Raw genomic sequence first — 21451 nt, 5'->3', positions numbered from 1 at the left:
TCCTGGCTGTGTTCTTTGTTTATTGTAGCAGTGCTAACGTGTATTGTACTGCATTGTGGTCTGGTGCAGATTATTCGATCTGGTCTAAAACTAACTTGCATTTTAAAAAAAAAGGCAAACCCCTCAATGGCTAGATTTTCACTTGTTTTGCTTTTCTAGTCTGACTCACTAGAAGGAAAAGAACAAAAACCTGCAGCCAGGGTGAGGAGACAGGGCAGGACTACTGCTTTGCACTGCAGCCTGTGTTTGGATTGTCCTCCAGAAACTCTGCTTAAACTAGTCTTGAAACTGCAGCTCCCAGTCTTTGTAGGGGCAGGAGAATATCGCAATCGCTGTTTGCTAAGGACACTAATATACCTGATACTGAGCCCTGTAAGTGGCATCATCATGCTTGATTGGCATTCTGGGATTTATAATTACTGAGTCGAGTAGTATGATTTTTAAAAAGTCATGTTGTTTCTAGATGTAGTTATGCTTGTCCCTACACCTAAATGTTGCTCATAAAGAAAAAAATTGTAGAAATACATCATTTAAATACTTGATAAATAAATTAAAACACTTTCCTCCTAAGTATTTTTTTCTACTGCTACAAATAGAGAACTACAGAATTTAAAAAAAAAAAAGGCAAACCCCTCAAAGGCTAGATTTTCACTTTATTTGCTTTTCTAGTCTGACTCACTAGAAGGAGGGAGAAAAAAAACCAACACAAAACCCAAAAAACCTGCAGCCAAGTTTGGGGTGGTGCCTTTCAGTATCTACAAATATCTAACCTTTGCATGTATCAAATATTGCATATTAAAATTAAAGGTTCATTAGTGTTGATAACTCATTTTCTGAACACTCATTTCTGTTTAAATTCTGGAAGGAGTTAAGCCACCTGAACCTCTCCCCTGCTCTGGCAAAGAGAGAGATGTATTAATAGTTGCTAGAAAAACAAAGGAACACTTTTAGAAAATTAATGCCCTTTACTTTGAACTCTATTTTAATATTTTGCTCTACTACAAAAGTTTATTAGAAAGCAAGTAGAAACAAATAATTAGATGCTGGCTTTAGCTAGTGTTTTTAGCTAGTTGCTTCCTGAATTATCCAGCTGCTTTGTTTAATTAGCTGGGTTTTCTGATCTTCTCAGAAATATATTCTGAGATCAGCCACATGAAATATATGCAATAGCCAAAGTTACCCTCACCATTTTACAGCTTTTCCAAGTCTAGTTTCTTATCAGGTTGTACCACCTCTTAGATCTGTGTCACTGGGTGAATCAGATAACTGTGTCTTGCAGAAATCTGTTTTCCTTTGGGCACTTAATGCTCTATTCTGTATCATGGAACAGAATTAATCTTTATTTTGGAACTAGATATGTAAATGTCCTGCTTCAAGTAGAGTACAGCTTATCTTTAACAGTTTGGGCAGGTGTAATGGGAGCAGGATGGGCAGAGAAAGGATTCTGGTGGGGTGTTTTTTATGTTCTGGTGCTTCAAAGAAAAATAGCTAGATTTGTTGTTTTCTCGCCAAACTTAGTGTTTGTAGAATTAGGTAAATTAAAATTGTTATGTTTAAATATCGAGATCACTTACAATCAAAACTTGAAAATTATATTTAAATTAACTAGCTCCCGAACTTCTCCGTTATAGGTGCTTGGTTAGTGTGTTACTTTAGGAACTTGCACAGAACGTGGTCTGTGCCCTTTAGACATGGATCAGACTAGCGACTTACAGCAATGTCGTGCATTATTGCTCTGTGTGTTTTCCAATAGAACCATAAGAATGTTTTCCTAAAAATACATACTCTTTAGTGTGATGGTTATTGCAAAACTGAATTTTGAGGAAAATCTGAGTCCAGGTCCTATCTGAACAACATATTTTTACACATCTGTGAGCATATTATTTGACCCCGTGTAGCTGGTTCTCTCTAGTTGGGAAAACAGGTCTATATAGAACTGAGGTATTTTCGCTGTAGATTCATAAATTATTTTGGTATCCTAGTTGTTCCAGAATTTAGATATTGTAATAATCTAACAGAGATGATTGATACATTGAGTTGGGCAGCAGTTGAACACCTGCATTATGCCAAAGGCTACCGAAAATGAGCTGAAGCTTTGCCATTGTTTTTGGAATCTCTGCAATAATTGCACTCATCTTGTCCTAGATTGTATGTTTTGTGTTATGGCGTTTTACCAACTTACTTGCTATAGTAATTTGACAATGAAATAAGAAAACTGGAGTTTCAAAAGATGTTCCCTTTATTGAAAGGGTTTTTAGAGGCTCCTTGTAGCCAGATTGGATTTGCTGTGTTTGCCAAAAGTGGTGCTCACAATTTAATCAACTATATTCCTTGAGCCTCTATAAAATGTTTTAAAGTTGGTAGTATATATTACAGAAAAATCTGCATATATATATAACTGTTTAGGGAAGGAAGATTATAACTTGCCATTGTTTCCAGAAGATTAATAAAAAATTAAGCTTACAAAGTTTCCCGTCTTAAACTTTTCAGATAGCTGTGGCACAGAAGCTCTTAATCTGTGGACTGTCCTTACTCTTCCACATGACTATTACAAAAACTTTGCCTGTGGAATACAACATTGATGATAATTTCAGAGCTACAGCATCATGGCCTGTAAGGTTTTTCTACCTGTATGTGTCTCTTATGGCTGCCAGACCCAAGTATTATTTTGCATGGACTTTAGGTAAGTAAATATATTTTTTTAAAAAGTGTATGTATTGAGTTTCATTTGAGATGCTGCACACTAGGCATGCATTAAAAAGTGACAGTGCCCTCTTGAGGCCTTAGGAAAACATTATTACATTTAAGTATTATGAGGTATAGTTGAAGTATATTGAATGGTGTCTCTCTTTCTGAGAAACAAAACTTACCATAAATCTAAGCACAGTGCTGTGACAGTGTTCTAGATGACATCATGGTCCCCTGAACAAATCTGAGTGAAACATAAGGGTTTTTGGAGAGTGCCAAGTGTTTTAAAGAGCAATTACTTCTTTGGTTTTTAAAAATTGTAGTTTAGTCTGATGTACAATCATTGATTTATTTTTTTACCTTTTTTTTGTGATACCTTGATTTTTGGCATATCTGAAAAGTTTCTCTAAGCCTCTTTCTGTGGTTAGTTACCAGTAACTTACCTAATGTTATTCAAGCATGAAGGAAAAATGAATATATTGGAATTCAGGTAAATTGTAGTGTTGTTAATAGGAGGTGGCATTCACAGTAGTATTTTCATAATTTGATGGGTGACGCTTCAGTTTTAGTCTTCGTTTCCTAAAAGTTCTAATTGACCGATGGGATAACACCCATAGTCACTGATTTAAGACACTGAATAGATGATATCGTTTAAAGAACATTTTGCTTTTCACTTCATGTTATTTGAAAAAAAAATAAATCCAACACATACAACAGTAAAATGCTGATTTATGTAAGCTGACAACTTGGAATTGGCTCACAAAACAGATTTCATCAACTTCCTCCTCCTCCTCCTCAGGTTTTAAATATTTTTTCATAATTCTTTTGAGAGAGAATCTGTGGGAAACAATGCAATAAAGAAAGCCTTAGTGTAGCAGAGCAGCATGACTCATTTACATCTGCTGGTTTCGTTCCTGGTCAATGAATGAAGTGCTTTCAGCTTGTCTGGATATAGTAATGCTGGGGCTTGTTGTGGAATGAAATAATTTTTAAATAGTGTGCTCTTATGCACCAGTATCGTTGTCTGTAAAGAGTATGAGTCATCTGAAAAATGAGCAATCTTCGTTGTGGTTTTCCTCCATAATGCTTCAGACGGACTTCTTATGTTTTCGCTAGCATTCCTTGGGAAATTACTGGAGAAAATAAACTATGTCAACTCTGTACTTTTAGTTTACTAACTAACTTTTTTTTACTTTCTTCCTTCTATTTTACCTTATGTAAACTTATAATGGTATGAGTAGAATGTGAGGAACCCTTAAAATTTTACTGGATGATATGCTTTTGAGTGGTACCTTGCTATTCTTTGCAATTAAGAAAAAAAAAAAATCTGTTAATTAAATGAATTACTTAACTAGCATTTTAGTAAATAAGTACTTACTGTAACCGTAGTCTTTGTACTCTAGCTAGCAAGAGATTATGGAGTTCATGTCTTAAACTGTTTCTAATTGAGCATAAAATTATTGTCTGATGTTTGAAGTCAACATCAGTGATATCAGAGGTAAAGCAGCAAATAGTTGCTTTTAAAGATATTTTTTTTTAAATGGCTATTGATGATGAAATATAAATATTATAAATTACCCTATATTAAATCAAATGTCACAAAGCCCTCTTCCAGACTAGTAGATAACTGGAGAAAAAGAGGTTTAGGAAGGGAACTGTTTGAGTCAATTGTTTCTTTTACTTTCAAAATACATTGGATTAATATGTTGAAAAAGTTGTTAAGAAGAAAGGAAAATGGGAAAGATATGAATTTCTCTTACACACCACTGCTGTGTGAAGTAAATTATTTTTAATATGGTAATACAAACTGAGCAATTTCTCTTGCCTTGCTAGTTGTAATTTAAAAGGTGACAATCTAATTACAGTGCCTAAGACTAACTCCAAGCTAACAGGGAGGGCTTATGTCATGTAATTAGAGGACTAGATCAGTAATGCTTCTGCAGAGTCTTTTGCCTACCTTGCTTCCAACGCCTCGGGACACCTCTGCACTGGGAGGAGAGCTGGCGTTGTTCTCCCCACGGTCACTTATTGATCCACGTAAGAGGGTACATGGTTGGGTTCGTTGCCTCACAGATGTGCCCCCATGTTTAGGTGCTGCAACCGAGTGCCTGGCTCAACAGAGGCAATATTTGGAGAAGAAACTAGTTTTTGGAGAAAAGACTCCAAATGTCTTGTACAACAAAGCTGAGGCAAAGGTGGAGACTGAAAGTGATAAGCAGCATTCAGACAGAGATCCCTTGTATTTTCCTACATTGACCAGATGACAGTAGCAGCTTTTTGTCCTAGGGAAAGATATTGTTTGCTTTGAACTATTTGACCTTTGACATGCTTTGTAAACACTTCACAATCAGAAGTGTTGCTAAAGGTGGCCTTGTGCCATTAGTGGAAATCTGACAAATCCTGTGTTGCTTAGTAAATTACTGTTTTCTTCTATTAGGTTTGCACTGCTCTGTGTGGTGCTGTAAATGTGCACCTGCTGGAAGTGACTCGTGCAATTTTATCTTTATGCAGCAACAATGATGTTTAAAGCATAATGAAGACCAAAGACATGCCATCTGAGCGTTGAGCTGCTATCTCAAATCATTTCAACCAGCCCCTGTTCCATAGTCTAGATGCATCTCATTGAGTTTGTTTTTCTCTCAGATTGCTCAAGCGAGTTGAAGTAGGTGGTATGAGAGAGGGGGGACACCTGTACTGTGAAGTCAATAGTGCTACTTTTCATTCTTTGCTTTTGTACAAGTTTTTTAATTGAAAGCTGGTGTGTTGCCTGGATTATTTTCTGTTTGTTTGAGTGTCTAATACAGTGATTCTCAGTATTTAAAAAAACCGTAGCCTTTAAAATGTGATAAATATTTTTAACAAAGTATACATTGTGTGATGCACAATTCACAATACAGGCAGTTTATAATTCACTTGTTTCTTTTTGTTTCATTGCAGCAGATGCAATTAATAATGCAGCAGGGTTTGGTTTTAGAGGCTACGATAAAAACGGAGCTACACGTTGGGATCTAATATCTAATCTGAGAATCCAGCAAATAGAGGTTTGTTTATGGCTCTTTGAAATAAAATCCATGCCCATGGAGCTATTTGCTTATAATTTCAGTAACTTTTCCTATGTATTTCATTCCTCAAGATAGTGAATATGTTCTAAGTCAGAAATTACATGTTCACACCCTTAGGAAAGGATAGAAAATAGAGTCTGTTTTGAATATGTTCTACTTGTCAGTTGACTTCCAAAATATTTTGTGGTTAAGTAGTTCAGTCAGTACCTTATTCAACTCATAACAAAATAGGGTTTTTTTATAATTCATCTGTCAGAATTCTGAAATACTTTTGTAACATTTTTCAGTTACAGAAATTATTGGTTTGTTTTTACTTTACAGTTTTCCACAAGTTTCAAGATGTTTCTTGATAACTGGAATATCCAAACAGCTCTTTGGCTTAAAAGGTATTTATTGCTTAAAGAAAAGTTTTCTCCAATGAAGTTTCTTAGATTAATATGTCTTTGAAGATAATTTGATGTTTAAAGTTAAGCGCCACAAAACAATACAGTCGATTAGCAACTGCACAGGACGTTCTTGTAATACTTGAAGTAAAGCCTCCGAATTTAGCACTTTTCTTCTTAGTGTAAATGATCAGGTCACGGTAGAAACTTTTTCATCACTCCTCATAGGAAACCTAAAAGTATTACTCTGTGGAGATGTCTCTTTTTTTTCCCTCTTGGCATTCAAAGCAGTGCAGGTTGCTGAGAGCCGTAAGCAAATGCACATCTTTGGCTGCTAGCCTGCAGAAACTCTGGGGGTTTATTTTGGTTGGTTGGGTTTTTCTAGCCACACAGTGATACAGGAACTTCTATACGTTCTGCGAGAAAACTTTGTGCCCTCCCTCTGTAATGAGTGCGTGGCAAATATGAAACCCTACAGTGTGCTATCAAAAAAATTGCAAATGAGTATTCCTCAGATGTGCTTTTTCCCTTGTCTGGGAAACAAGTATAGTGCCCAGTGAACTAAAAAACTCTGCTTTTAATATTTCTTTGTGGTAACTAGAAAATAAAAAAGTGTTCTTGAGTAGTACATGGATGTTGTTTCCCTGCTTCCAGTCTCTGTATAGATGTGATCTTTTATGAATAGGTATGAGTTTAACTGAGACCCCCATCTTGGGATCACTCAGAGGGCCTTCCCTTACTCTAGGGATGGCAACAGGATGTTTCTTCCACCAAATTTCTCTATAATGTATTCTCTTCCATCTGTAACTTCTTTCCCAAATATTTTTCTGATGCAATTGAAAACCGAAGTTGAAATTTATGTGATTATTGTAGTTGGCTCAGTAGGCAATAGAATCTATTCTATGACACTCAGTAAAGAAGAATTGCGTGCTTGCAGGTATTGAAATATATAATTTAATAAAGCAAATAAGCTATTTTAAAATGCATTTTAATTTAGTTAGAGAACAGAAGTTTATCAGTGTTAAAACTTAAGAGGAGATTGTGTTCCAACAAACTTCCAAAGCTCCTAAATTGAATGATGGTGAACTAAGAGACTAAGGCCGCAAGTACCATTTCTGTTAGGAATAGAAAGAAGAAAATGCAAATCAGTTGTTCAAGGTGACATTAAAAGAAGATGTAAAGAAAAATTAAAGCATCTCCTTTAATAAATACTTTTAAGAACAATTGCGTTCAGTTTAAGAACAATAAATTGCTTTTAAATGATCTAGAACAGTTGTAGGTGAATCTGAGGGTAGTCTAAAACACATAGTGATTCTGCCACAGGATGGATGCTTTCTTAAAGATATGTTGCACATAAGATTTTTTTTAATGATTCTGTATGAGGCATAAATATTTGTCCAGAGTATATATCATATTACCAATACCTCGGTTAGTTGCAGTGTTTGATTAGAGGACAAGCTCATGTATTACCTTAAACATCCATTTTTAATGCATGACCTGTTTACCATTTGTGGAAGTATCCAAAAATCTTAGGCATTTCTCTCATGTGAAATAGACATATCGGATGTCAGCATTCATTGTCTTCATTTCTGATAATCTTTCAAGAGGAACCAATCTTAAACCCTGATTTGTAAAAACAAACTCTTTGTAAACACTGTTAACTGTTTACAGATCATAAAGAAGTTAGTTAACATTTAATGTAGATCACAAAATACAGCAGTTCAAAGATCATATTGTTACAAGCATGCAAGTTAAGATATTTACATAGTAGTGCATATCAACAGTACGTACCATGGTACTGTTTCCTGACTGGGGAAACATGTCATGTTCGCCTCAGCCTGTTCATTGTTTTTTCCAAAAAAAACCATCTAATTCCTTTTGTCTTTGCTCATGTTTGCAAACCTCTGTGGTTCTTGTTCTCTTCTGGCTTCTTTCCAAACATCCGGTCATCATACAGTGGAGGTAGTACTTCTGCGAGGACCTCCAGGGTCCTTCCCTGGCTTGTTACAGGTGGAGTTGAATGCTTTAAGTGGATTAATTACCTTTCTTTTCTTTAGATAATTTTTGCCAGTGCATCAGGGTATTACATCTGTCCTTTTCTGTAGCAGTAGTGTTGATTCATGCTCAGCATTTCATACTCTTGATTCATATTCATGCTCAGCTACACTTCTTCAGTAACATTGAATGGACGGGTACTGTTTTGTGTCTTCCACTTTTTTAAGATGTTCTAGAATTTGGACTTCATCTTGTTGATTTCATAACACCATTCAAGTCTGTCAAGATAATTTTGGCTTCTAGTGCTCTGTCTATTAAGGAAACACCACCAATCTCCTTTATCTCCTCACCCCCTCCAAAAAAAAAAAAAAAAGGAAGGGAAGGCAGGGTGGAAAAATACACTTTTTGGTTTACCGCCCAAGCTAATAATGAAAATATAGAACCAGTCGATGGGGAGTGACTTGCTGAGAAGTTGATGCACCTTTCCACTTCTAGAACAAATCATAGATAACCTGAACCACCCATATTTGAATGGATTTTCTTAGCTTGTTGTGATGACCATATTTCCTTGGTTTGCTCTTAGGGACGCAACTCTTTGAAATTTGAAGCCTGATGATCTGTTTTTTTAGTATGTATTTGTCTGTCTTTGATCATTTGAGCATTGATATAGCTGAAATTTGAGTAGTTAATTTAGGTAGTTTTTTAGCTCCTGAATGCTTTGCAGAGAAAATCTGCTTAGTTAAAGTATTTTAAAACAAATAAAGATTGAAGCCATTTATCAGTATATTAACAAGATAATTAACCACTAGTCAGTGAAATACACATTCAGAATTAATATCAGTACTAGAACAGATAATGTTTTGTAAGTGCTTAGTGTTGTGGCTTGATAAACAAATTTCTAAACACTCTTCTGTAACTAATCCTGAAGGGCTTAAAAAAAGCCAATGAAATCAACATGCACACACACGGTTATGTGCAAACCGCACCTCCGCTCCCAAGGACACGTGGGTCACAAAAACGCCACCTCCCTCTGGAAGCGCAGAGGCCCTGCTTGTATCTGCTGCCTGTGGGAGATGTGGGTGTTCCAGCTCTAAGTGAACCCATTGGTTCACATGCCAATTAGAAAAGCATGCCACGAACTCACCTGCATGCAGCTGATAGGGATGAGACATTGCTCCCTCATGGTCCCCTAGCTGGATGCAGGCTACTGGGTGTCTACCAGGGAGGATGCTCTGTCTTGGCCAAGAGAGAGGTCATAATGCTGGTGGGGCAACTTCTGGCAGTGTCACACCAGGTTTTGATGACTAGTATTTTGCTCAAAGGTGCCTCCCTGACTTGTTACAAATTTTCCTAGCGCTTTTCTTTTTTCTAGGCTGACACCTTCTTTGTTTAAAGGTCTCCTTGAAATTCCCTGGTTACTATTTAGTCTGGCCAATGTAGCTTTGTGGGCAAATGTCCTCAGATAGTTTTGTGTATTATGCATGCATGCACCTGCACCCTACTTAGGCCCATGTTCTCATCCTAACAGGCATTGTTAGTGAAGACCTTTGGCAAGGAGAGGGGCCTCTGCTGGTACCCCGCACTGGAGACCTCATAAGAAAAAAAACTTATCACATGTATTTGACCAGGATAAACTGAATTAACAAAATATATTTTTTATCCTTCCCTATTCAGTTCCTTTCTTTTTACCTTCTGTTCTTTAGCACTGACTGTATAACTTGGTCTCACCAGTCTTTTGTATATACAGAAGTTGTAGTAAAATACTACATTAGTAGTAAATGTTTTGGCCCTCTGTATCATTAGCTTGTCTTTCTCTTTGAATAAGACGTGCATTCTCTCCTCTCTCTCTGTTACTTGCAATGCATTTATAAAACCTTCTACATATTGTTGTCTATGGCCTTTTTTAGTTAAAACTAATTTTGCATGTTAGTTTTAGATTTGTGTTCATGCATGCTTGTGCTGTTCGTTTTTGTTTTGTGTTAGTGTGCATCTGTTTCCATATTTCCTATTGCTTTTTGGTTTTCAGATCATTAAAGACATTAAAGAACTTTTGATGAAGCCATATCAGGACCTTACCATGTTTCCTATCATTCTTCCACATCACGATGGTTTGTCATTGTGTCATTTAATGTTGTCTTCTAGAAACAACTTTTCTTGGATTCCTATTTCCCTTCTTCCTTCTAGAATTCCTTACTATAGGACTTTGCCTAATAATTTGGAGTCTCAGTTTTTAAATAGAGTTCAGCATTCTCCTCATGTGATATTCTCACATCCCTAGAGTCATTATTTCATCATCATGCTCACCTAATTGTCATACACAGACACATTTTCAACTGTTGTCTCTCTCTTACTCAAAATTGAAGATAGTTGTTACTTTTTGCCTTCCTCTAAAGCTGCTCTTATTTTATGATTAATATATCTGACTTATCGCAAGAGTTTGCGGGATAGTCTGTGCCTTCCAGTGTAGTTCCTCAAACACATTCTTGGATGGCTCAAGGTCCCTTATTAACACCAACACCCATCTTTGGATGCTTCTGTATTTCTTTGCTATTAAGAAGTACCATATGTGATGGCACTGAGCATAGGTTAGCACTGAGGAGTTAAATCAGGAGCTGTGAATAGCTTTAAGTATTTTCTGTAATTCATAATATAGTGGCAACATTATTAAGTAATGGTAAACGGAAACTGCATTGCTCTGACTCCATGTGTTGGAGTCAAATCTGCTAGAAGTGCAAATGTATAAATGATAACTGGGAAGATTGTTGGTGATCTGTGTCTCATTTATCTTGAATTGTCTTTGACTTGCTAGAGTGTGCTATGAGCGAGCCACCTTCAGCCCAACGATCCAAACCTTCATCCTCTCTGCCATCTGGCATGGGGTTTACCCAGGATATTATTTAACATTTTTAACAGGAGTACTAATGACACTAGCAGCACGAGCTGTAAGTACCAACCAAGTATCTTCTTAAATAATTAGTCCTGTAAAAGAAAAGTGATTGTGTTCTGTAGCCCAAAGATGCAATTTACAGTTGATGCACATTTGGTCTGATAGTTTTGCTTACTTTTTTAGTTATGAGAAACAACGGGAATTATTATTGATAAGGAGGGGTTGGTCAGTAGAAACAAGCAAGACTGTACACAGCCTATAACATCTTTGTAGCATATCTTTTGTGGAAGCCCTTCCTCTGTATTAACTGATCATGTATTATTATGCCATGCTAAGCAAGATGATGTTACCTAATATCATTTTGAAAAAACTTTACCACTGTTTATCAGTAGTTTAAAACTTGGGGGATCAGTGCTACATACAGTAGTAAAACAGATGCTCTTCCTCTTTCTTCACAAAGATATGGGTATGGTCCTTGTTTGACAGAACTGACTCCTTTCCTTACAATAGGTATAGCTCCCTTCTCCTTTCCAGACTCTATCACAGTGAATTTTTGATATTTATCAGCCAGGGGCTGGTGCAAAAGCCAAGATTCAGGGTCAGTTCACAGGTAAAAGTGTTCTCTTAGTAAGGAGAGTCCAGTAGAGCGGAGTGCTCACTGCACTTTGTCCTGGGCTTTGCTAGTAAGCTGTGTTGTATTCACGTTTCATATGTATCAATCAATAGGCTATTAAATAAAAAATATTTAGTTTATGTATGAACTGTTACTTAATATTAACTGCCAAGATATGTTAGAGGTACTCCAGCATGTTCATTATTTACCCCTAGACGGCAAAGCTTGGCATTTATGTCCCACACTTTCTCCTGTCATGCCTAAGCATGTATTCAACTAGTTTTACTCCCTTCAGTCACTACATGTTTCAAAATCAAGTTTTTATTAGGGGCCATTATAGATCATTATAGATTTATCTTAGAAGCTGTCCTCCAAGTCCTAAAATACTAGATTTCTCTACAAGAAATTCTTTGAAACTTCATCCAAGTTTTACAGAACTCAGAAACAAGTCATTGCACGTGACCATGGGAGAAAACTGGGGGGAGATGGCAGATGGTAGGATGAAGGGTATGTGGCTAGAATGACTTGTTTTACTTAGCTTAACTAAGCAAAGGCTGAGTGGGAATGTGATACCTACAGGGGAATTTGGGTAAGAACGACAAGAAGGTTAAAAACAGTTTTTAATATAAATAATAAAATCAGCACAAGCTAGCCTTCCATATGTTCTTTAGAACCAGGAGTTCTAAAGTCACAGAAGGATGAAGAAGCTAAACTGTCCTTTGGGTGCAGCTTTTCGGAGAGGACTACCTCAGTGTGGGTGGTTGGAAGGGGGCAACTGTGATACCAAGTGACACAGAGGCTGAATTGAGCCTGTCTTGGCTTGTCAGCAAATAAGAGTGTGAGCAAGGATGACAGTTCAGTCAAAGGAAGACGGGGCAATGATCTGCTGGTGTCATTTTAGTTATAGACTTAAATAAAATTGAACCTAAACCTGTATGGGTTTTGGATTTTTTTAAATACCTTTGATACTCCACTGTTTGAACAGAATTTTATGAAAGAAAGAAGGCTCAGCATAGAAAATAGTCCTTTAATAATAGTCCCGCTTGATGTTAGATGTTATTGAGACTCCTGAAATACGTCATTGGAACTGATATTTTGTATATCCTGATTTATACCATTCTTGTCCTAAAATATATCTTACTAGCAAGTATGTGAAAATGGCTTACCATATAGAAGCTTTCAACAGAAGGGTTCTGGCTTTCGTTTACTCCAACACTATCTTTACAGAACGGCCTGATAGAATGTCTGCTTCATTCAGCCAAGTAGTCCAAAGTCACACTGGATTTGGGGGGGTGCGGTATGTGTGGTGTTCATATATGTAAATTCTGCTTAAATTCATAAATACTTAAATGCCTGTGCTGGATGAAGTACACTAGCCTAAAAGGCAGGGAATTTGAACTGACTCTTGTTGAAGTTGATGGGTATTTTCAATAGTTCAAAAATACTTGACCAAACTGTAGCATTTAAATTCATCCTATAAATTTTATGGAAGTGCAACAAACTCTGTGCAGTAAGATAGCTCTCAAAGCTTAGGAGTAAGCTGACTTACTATTATCTGATTTTTTTTCAGATAAGAAACAATATCAGACACCATTTTGTTGAATCTCCTGCTGTTAAAGTATGCTATGATATTATAACATGGATGGCAACTCAAGTAGCAATAAGTTACACAGTTGTGCCGTTTGTACTGCTCTCCGTAAAACCCTCTTTCACCTTCTACAGGTAAGCACATCCTATCAGATTCCTTTTTCTTTTCTTTGACTTGGAATAGAAGTATTTTCTGTGGCATAAGATTTCTGAAGCTATTTTAGTGGTAACAAGATTTATTCATTAGCTGAGCAAACTGTATTTCTGTTCTAGTGCTCGAACATAGTTTGTGTTGTGTATGAGAAACCATAAAGTGATCTTGTTTTCCTATTGTAATAGACGCATTTTTCCTGGGGAAAAATAGGGAAGAAAAAAAACCAACCAACCAAAAAAAAACAACAGACAGTACCTTTGAGATCACTATATGTGCTTGAACTGTTTTGTAGCAAGACTAGATAATGACTTTCCAAAAGTAACTTGTGAAAATAGTTGTAAAGTGACAGGAAGTCTGCCCTCATCTCTGTTACAGCACCGGGTACTGTGTCGGAAGACTTCATTTGTGGTTTCCCCCTTATTACTTTTATTAAAGGAAATATTGATGTCTTCCTGACTTAAATGTCTTACATGCAAAGTACTGTGTACAAGTTGGTTTTGACAGCATATTCCTTAAGCATCCTGTAAGAGTGACCAGAGTTCTATTGCATTATTATTTTTGTTTGTTTTTTAGCTCCTGCTATTTCTGTCTTCATATTGCCAGCATCCTGGTGTTGTTGGTATTTCCATTGAAAAGAACTCAAAAAGGAAGTAAAACGCATGAAAGCATCCAGCCCGTGTGGTCCAAAAAACTAGAAGAGGAGAATCTTTTGCAAAAGAACAGTTTTTCTGCAACAAATAATAGTTTCAGTCAGAAACGAGAAATAACCTGCAGATATCAAGCATTAAAAGAGTGATTGAGGAAATACTATGATGAATATATTTTGTATGTTTTCAGAAACCCATTTTTAGCACCTTTTAAAGGGGTTTGTATTTGTTTGCAAAGATGTTTAGTAAGAAAAGAATGCATTACCTAGGAAAATCACATACAATAGCAAGACTGGAAACAAAACAAATTAACCCCTCCCATGCCATGTCCCTGTGGGTCACGCCTTATATGAAGATACTACCATTATTCCAATGGGCACTCAGGACTTGCAACGTATGTCCATAGGGTCATATGTGTGCCCTTTGCTGAATGTACGTTGTGTATCCCAAGGCACTGATGGGGTGGAATAAAATTGTGTCAGTCTAGGTTTAACAAATGGAAGTTAATTTTTCCAAATGAATGACTTGCCTTAAACCCTCTATTTACTGAAATATTGTTTTGAAAGTGGGTATTTTCAAGTTTGATTTTATGTTGGAAGCCTATTTCAAATATATAATACCATATGCTATGAAGAAGATAAAAATAGGAAACGGAAAGTCATTAAAAGGCTTTTGAATCTTTAAAAGGGAATTGCAATAAGCATCTCAGTATTTGGAGGGTTTTCTTAAAGTATCTCAAACTATTACAGTACACTATGGAACTGTAAGCATTACTGATGCCAAATTATAGTTAGGCTTCTTTGTTAAAGAATATAATTACACATAGCCCTTCTGAAGGGATTAAAAAAACATAAAACACCAGAAGGTTCACCTTTTCCCAGGGCTTGATAGCTCTAATCTAGGTTTCTTTTACTTTAAAGTACCTAAAAACAATTTTAAAAGCACTGCCAAGTGGGCTTTGCAGCTAGGGAAGGAAAGGCAGCCATAGGACGCAGAAGACAATGTGCAAACACCAGGATTTCAGTGAAAGTGTGTTTTTACCCTTAAGTACCAGAAATACTTGTGCTAGAGTAGAACTGTGTTACAAAAAATGATTTTTTAAATACTTAAAGTTGTATGGAATTTTCAGGCATACAGTAGTTCGTTGATGATCCTTTCTGTATAAAATAGCAAAATTACCTTGAGCTCTAGTGCACAGGTAGTCAAACATGAAATTACTATCATAACCAATTTCTGTGTGCGTGGTAATTGATGGCCCTTTATCCAAAGAAGTATGTGAATTTGAGGAAAAGCTATTTCTTTGAATTAGAATTTTAGATGCAAAATTCACGTCATATTTGTGGGTAACATAATGAAAAAAAGAAAGAAATCCTTCTGACTTGCCTGAATTATGGAAGTGTGTCAAGGGAATAATGCAATGATTATATCTATTCCAGACCATTTGTTGTGATGATGGTCCCTGCTAGAGTACTACTGTTAAAGGGCTACGTTTTAATTGCTTATATTCTGTATTTTCTTTTTTTTTTAAGTAAACACAAATTGTTCATCCACATGGGGTTTTTTTAGCTTTAAAAATGACACAAAATACTACTGGAGAAAAATAATGCAGCTTGTTGATTAATAACCTACAAATGAATGAGAAATTTTGTCATAATATTTTGAACCTTAGATTTTTGATCAAAGATCTGGCACCAGTGGGGTGAATAGTCTTAGTACCAGAAGTGCAATGATAGCCCTCAGCTTTGGGGATAGTACCATGCAAAAATGGAGAGTAGGCCAGAAGGATTGTGACTAAAGAACTAGATCCTAAGTCAGGTCAGAGTCGTTTCCTTGCTGTGATAGTCCTGTGTCTGGCCTTTTGTTCCTTGCCTAAAACTCCAGAAGGATAATATACCTTTTCCATATACGTAGGTTAGCACTAATTAACCTACACAGTTAGAAAGGGGGAACTAAATATAAAATGAGAGTGGGCGAGTCTGTTTATATGAGTAGGGATGTTTTTTGTTTCAGTGACAGCTGTATTATCTTGAAAAGAAAATAATGTGACTTCTAAATCTTTACTTTGATTACCCAAGCAGACCTCCCCTTACGTGGGGTTGTGGTTGTCATATACGTCTTTGAAATGGCATCATGGTTTTTACTGTTGTGTTTACGTAAGGGCACCTAGTTTCCCCTTATGTGTGATTATCCTTATTAGATATAGGATCAGGAAAGACACTTTTCTACTGTCTGCTCTTGAAGGAACATTTACGTAAAATGACAAATAGAAATGCACATTTCTGGGTAGGTTAGTAGAGTTAGGGTTGTTTCTTTCAGCATTTGTTGCTGTTGAGCTTAAATTCATCTTGTTGGTGTAGTCTATGTATCTACCCTAACAAGCACTTCTGGATGCCAGTGGAACATCTAATGTGCCGTTTTTCCCAATAATGTTCTGCTGCTCTTGTTTTCTTGTTTTGGCACGTGCGTCCCTGTGTGTGATGGAGGCTTACTAATTCTTCATTATGAAATATGAAAACAGTTGTAAGCACTCTCAGAAAAGAAGCAGGTTTAGGATAGCAAAGGCTGGTACTTCAGTGTGAGTGAATCCACAGGTACAGTTTTGTTCAGAACTTTTGCATATGGGGAAATTAAAACAGCTAAGAAAATATGTACATGCTTTAGTTGGGCACAAGTGGCAAGGTATGTGTTTCAAACCGGACGTGACTGGTGTCTGTGTGCAATACAGTTACTTTTTCTTTATGATCTGAGCCCCTTAAATAATTGCAACACAAGAAAATTATGACAATTAGTTCTGCATAGAAATTATTTCTAAGTATGGTGTCCTAGAATTTGCCCTTTAAATGTCATTGAATATAAAAGTACCAAAATCTGCTCTTCATGTAAATGAATTCTCTTGGGGACTATGGAAAGAGGTTTTTTATTTTAACGGCAGCACTCTGACTTTAGTCAAACTGGGGTTTTGTTGTTGTTGCTTTACCTCTGCTTTACTAGCTTTCTGCTTTGCTGTCGCACTGGACCCTTCTTAATCCATTCAGTCAGAAAGTCAAGAGCAGCCAGCCCTGATGCTTTAGATAATCCTTCAGTTTCACACACATCATTTTCTAATGCTGAATTTGGAAGGATGGTGGTGATTTACTACTGCTCTTGCTGAGCAAAACAGGAGAAAGTAAATTTCCTAGAAACGTTTTGGTCATGAAGGAAGCACGGTTTTAAGTATTCTTTCACTTACTAACTACTATCTATCCAAAAGGTAAAAGTGTTTTCTGTGCTGCAGATCAGCACACTATGACAAGTAAATACAACCATATCATTCGTAATCTTATGGTGCTTTGCAGCTATTTGCCTATTGTGAACAGTTTGTTCAGGCACTTAATGAGTTCACATTAATTAGTAAATGTAGTCACCCTGATAGTAACTATTTGCTTGCTTAACCTTTTTTAACCTTTATGATTCTGTATTAATGAAAGAGAGATATAATATATATTTAAATAATACTTTCAGTGGTGCCTACTACTGTTGTAATCGTGAAGGCTTTTGTTAGCTTCACAGTTAGATATGCCCTTCTTAGTCAGGAAACTTAATCTTCCATGGCCATTCCTTAAGTTGACATGTAGACAAGATTTCAGTAGGTGACATTTTAAAATACATTACCATGTAAAAATACTGGTATGCATTTCAATATGCTCTTGATAACAAATCATACTTCAGTGAGAAGAATTTACGGAGAGATTTCTCTATATTCCCTGCTTGACGCTGACTTATGGTATGAATTTTACCAGTATAGTATATTATTTATTAGAAGAATTTTACACTTTAACTTGTTCTGTTTCCCCTATGGGAATAAGCGACATGACTCTGCTATGCTTGTATGACAGGATGCACACTAGGTAGTTGTGTCTCTTTTGATGGCATTGAATTGGTTAGTGGTAAAATCTCCCCTGATGCAGAGGAGACCTTTAATATCCTTGCCTCCTGTCAAATTCATATCAAAAGTAATTTTAACAGTCTGGATTTTTCTCTCAGAAGCTTTGCAAACAAATTGTTGACAATTTATTGTCAACATACATGGTCAAATATATCCTTACATTTGCCTGCAAATGTGTCACTGTTGCTTACGTGTAAACTTTCACATGCTCAACTTCATAAGTTGGTGGCCTTGAATGATAAAGAAATTTAAAAGCACAAGTTACAATAATTTAGGCTTTCACTTCCCTTATCCTTAAGCCTTTTGCTTTGTAATTCTCATTGAATTCTGAAATCAGGTTTGAGAATTTTTTGTTTTCAATGAAAATTTGGAAATATTGCCATTTTTGTTGAAGTGATACATGTTAGGAAAACAGATGGAAATATACTGATTTTAATGTGATGCAGACTCTATGTATGAAAGATACACTGGTTCTGTGGTGACTCATCACAGCATTTCATTACATGATTAGCCTTTATGTGTTTGTTTAGGTTTAGTGATACTCAGAAGAACACTTCGGAGTATTTTTAAATTTCCTGTTAAAAAAATCAATTGGGTATAAGTACTTAAACAAGTGTTTAAATGCTGTGCTGAGTAAGTATCTAAACAAATACTCTAGTCAATTGAGCCTACTCTCGTTAGATGAGCAGATCTGTCTGGATCTAAGCTAGCTGGCACTGTCGGTCTTGATCCTCTTCACAGCCATGGTGGAAAAGCTGGCTGTGAAGAACTCTCTGGTAAGAACATGTCCCATCAGTGGCCGTGAGCTGTCCCCAAGCTGTCCCCGCAGCTCCTGGGGGGAGCTCACCCTACACATAGAGCTTGACGGAGGGTCTGCTCGCTCACGACCCAGGCTGCAGCTGCTCTGGGCTAGATCTACCTGAATTTTTTGTGTTTGCTGTCATAACCTAGACATTTTGCAAACACCATGAAACCCAGGCATCCACAAAGTCACCCTGCAAGGTTACAACTGCAAATATTGCAACAGTTGCTTATTATGGTCAAAACTAAACGAAGAAAAAAGAGTTTCTTAAAAACTTGGTTTGAGATGAGCTTTTTGTATGTTTTTTATAAACCTAACCATCAATTATAACAATTTTAATCCCATTTAAACCAGAATTTTGCCCACTTTAGGTATACAAATGTGCAAAAGAAAATTTTGCCACTGCATCGTCTTCTGTGCGTTAGCTGTGTGTCCAGTGACTTGGGCCTGGTTTTGGTTTTAGCTGGTTTTAAATTTTCTATATCCATGTGCATATCCATATAAAAATTGTGTAAACTTTACGAATTGACAAACTGTAGTTACATATGGACTATTTGAAGTATATTTATGCACACTATATCAACATTTCTGTGAGGCTGGTGTTGAGCCCTCCAGTTGTAGACTACATCTGCTGAAGGCTGTTGGGCTCTGTTCTTGGAGAACTAAGCTTTCTGCTTCCTAAAGGGAAAATACAATTTGTTGGTTACACTTCAAGTGGAAAGTAAAAGGCTTCTTTCGCTCTGCAAAACCAACCCTCACAGGGTATTCTGCCGCAGTCAGTGAATACAAAATGCGACTTTGGATACATGACTGAAATCTGAGTTAGGGCCACTTCCCGAGGAAACTTTTTGTATTAATAGTGACTCCGTCCAGCACCTTATTCCAAACAAACCTCTTGGTGAAAGAGACCTCTGCACAATCTTCTTCCTTCCTTTTGTTCTGAGGGAGAAATAGCCCAAGATGCATTTTTATTTAGATCTCACTACAGAATGCCATATGAACAAATGGGTGTGGTCCATGCTCTAGTCAGATTAGGCTTCCAAACTGTGACGATGCAATCTGAAAAAAAAATAGAGAAACAGGGTGCCTAGAGACTGGTAATCAGAGTGGTGCAACGCTGCATATTAAAGGTGCAACAATCTTCTGTCACAATAACTTAAGGAGTATTTGCCTACGCGTATTTTGCCTTTCTATGTGTTTATCGGTTCTCTTTACATCTTTTATTTGTACCCTCTTTTGTCCGGTGGTGTTGACTATTTCTATGAAGAATCTTCTGATGTGTCTTACTGTGGCAAAGGTGTCAAAACGATACAATAGTGATTAGGTAGTTATTCTTAAATCCCAGACCTCAGATGTGTTCTAGATCAGTTAGAAGAGAACATTCAAAATGTATTGAACGAAAAATAGTGTAAGATGGTTAAATAGAGCATTATTCAAAGATCTTGTAATAAGTTATTCAATTTAAGAATTTAAAATTTGTTCTTTCCTGCCTTGGTTACGCATTCAAGGGAATAGTTTTACCTCAACTCAGAAGTAGTTATGCCTCCAACTACCCATTTGTGAAGGTGAGAAAACACCCCTAAAAGTGGATAGCTACAGTATTCCTAAATTTGCCTTTCCTGGTTCAGATTATAATGCATTGTTGGTGAATTTAATTTTTATTATTCCAAAATATATATTTTTTAAAAAGTGTTATTTTTCAACAGATCCATAAACTAAGTGTTGTTGTATGGTAAAATTAAAATACCACTGTTAGTTACACTGTGATTGTGATATTTTAATAATTACTTATTTCTAATTTGTCTCAGCAGTGCTGCTGAAGCAGCATGCTGTTATGTTTTAAAGGTGTTTTTAACTTGCCTATAAATGTTTTTTTCTAATTTGTGTCTTTAAATCTGATTAAACTGTAGTTTAAAAAAAGTGATCTTGTTTTTCTACATTATTTGGTGTCTGTCGTTAATGAGTGCTAAAGAACAAAATTATTTCAATGCAGATTCTCCTTTTACATTACTAAACCTGACTATGCAGGCATTAACACTGTTGTTTGGAGTGTTCTGCTTCAGAATTGCTTTTATTTCATTTGTTTTCTAGAGCTTCTATACACATAGGTGTATATAATTATTTTCTAGTAGAGCTGGTAAATAGAGTTTCAAGTCTAGCTTCTTGTTACTTAGGAAAGGTACTTAGCAGCTTTAAACCCTCTGTCTCAAAGCATATTGCTACCTCATGTGCACTACTTCTGAATATAACTCAGGTATTTTTAGCTTGAGAAATGGAATCCTCATAACTAACAAATCAAAAGTGTGAGTAAGCTGCTGCTTTAACTGAGGATTCCAAAGAAGCAGGACTAAATGTGTACCATATGTGCACATTTTTTTTGGTTTTTTTTGAAACTTGACTGCTAGGACCCCACTACAATAGTTTCTGTTTGCCTGTGGCAGTATGTTAAAGCAGGCTGAGACTCCTTGACCTACAGGTGCGTTCAGATTGTGACAGAAAAGAAGGGATATTTTATGCCGCTACTAAACAAGGGCTGCTTCCATCACTTCCTGTCTCATACTGAATCATTTTCTCTCTTCTCTTGAGCTGGTATTAATGCTGCTTCTGTACAAACCTTGTAATGCTGTTGTAGTTTTGTGAAGACACCTTTACAAAGACTTGTTTCTGCAAGTGGTCCCACCCTAAAGGAATTACCGGAACATGTGCTT

General features: G+C 36.5%; 1 protein-coding gene across 1 annotated transcript in view; it reads left to right on the top strand.

Annotated features, from left to right (window-relative positions):
- MBOAT2 (membrane bound O-acyltransferase domain containing 2) overlaps window positions 1–20657 on the top strand; it is a 96727-nt gene extending 76070 nt beyond the window's left edge. Inside the window, exons 8-13 of the mRNA XM_064448006.1 lie at window positions 2491–2683; window positions 5626–5729; window positions 6072–6136; window positions 10938–11070; window positions 13199–13350; window positions 13943–20657. Coding sequence (XP_064304076.1) covers window positions 2491–2683; window positions 5626–5729; window positions 6072–6136; window positions 10938–11070; window positions 13199–13350; window positions 13943–14165 — 870 coding nt within the window. The 3' untranslated portion in view covers window positions 14166–20657. The remainder of the gene's footprint in view (window positions 1–2490; window positions 2684–5625; window positions 5730–6071; window positions 6137–10937; window positions 11071–13198; window positions 13351–13942) is intronic.
- The last annotated feature ends 794 nt before the right edge of the window (window positions 20658–21451 follow it).

Source organism: Phalacrocorax carbo, chromosome 3 (assembly GCF_963921805.1).
Source record: "Phalacrocorax carbo chromosome 3, bPhaCar2.1, whole genome shotgun sequence".
NCBI lineage: Eukaryota > Metazoa > Chordata > Aves > Suliformes > Phalacrocoracidae > Phalacrocorax > Phalacrocorax carbo.
Note: the sequence above shows the minus strand (reverse complement) of the source record. Positions and strands in the feature narration are given on the sequence as shown.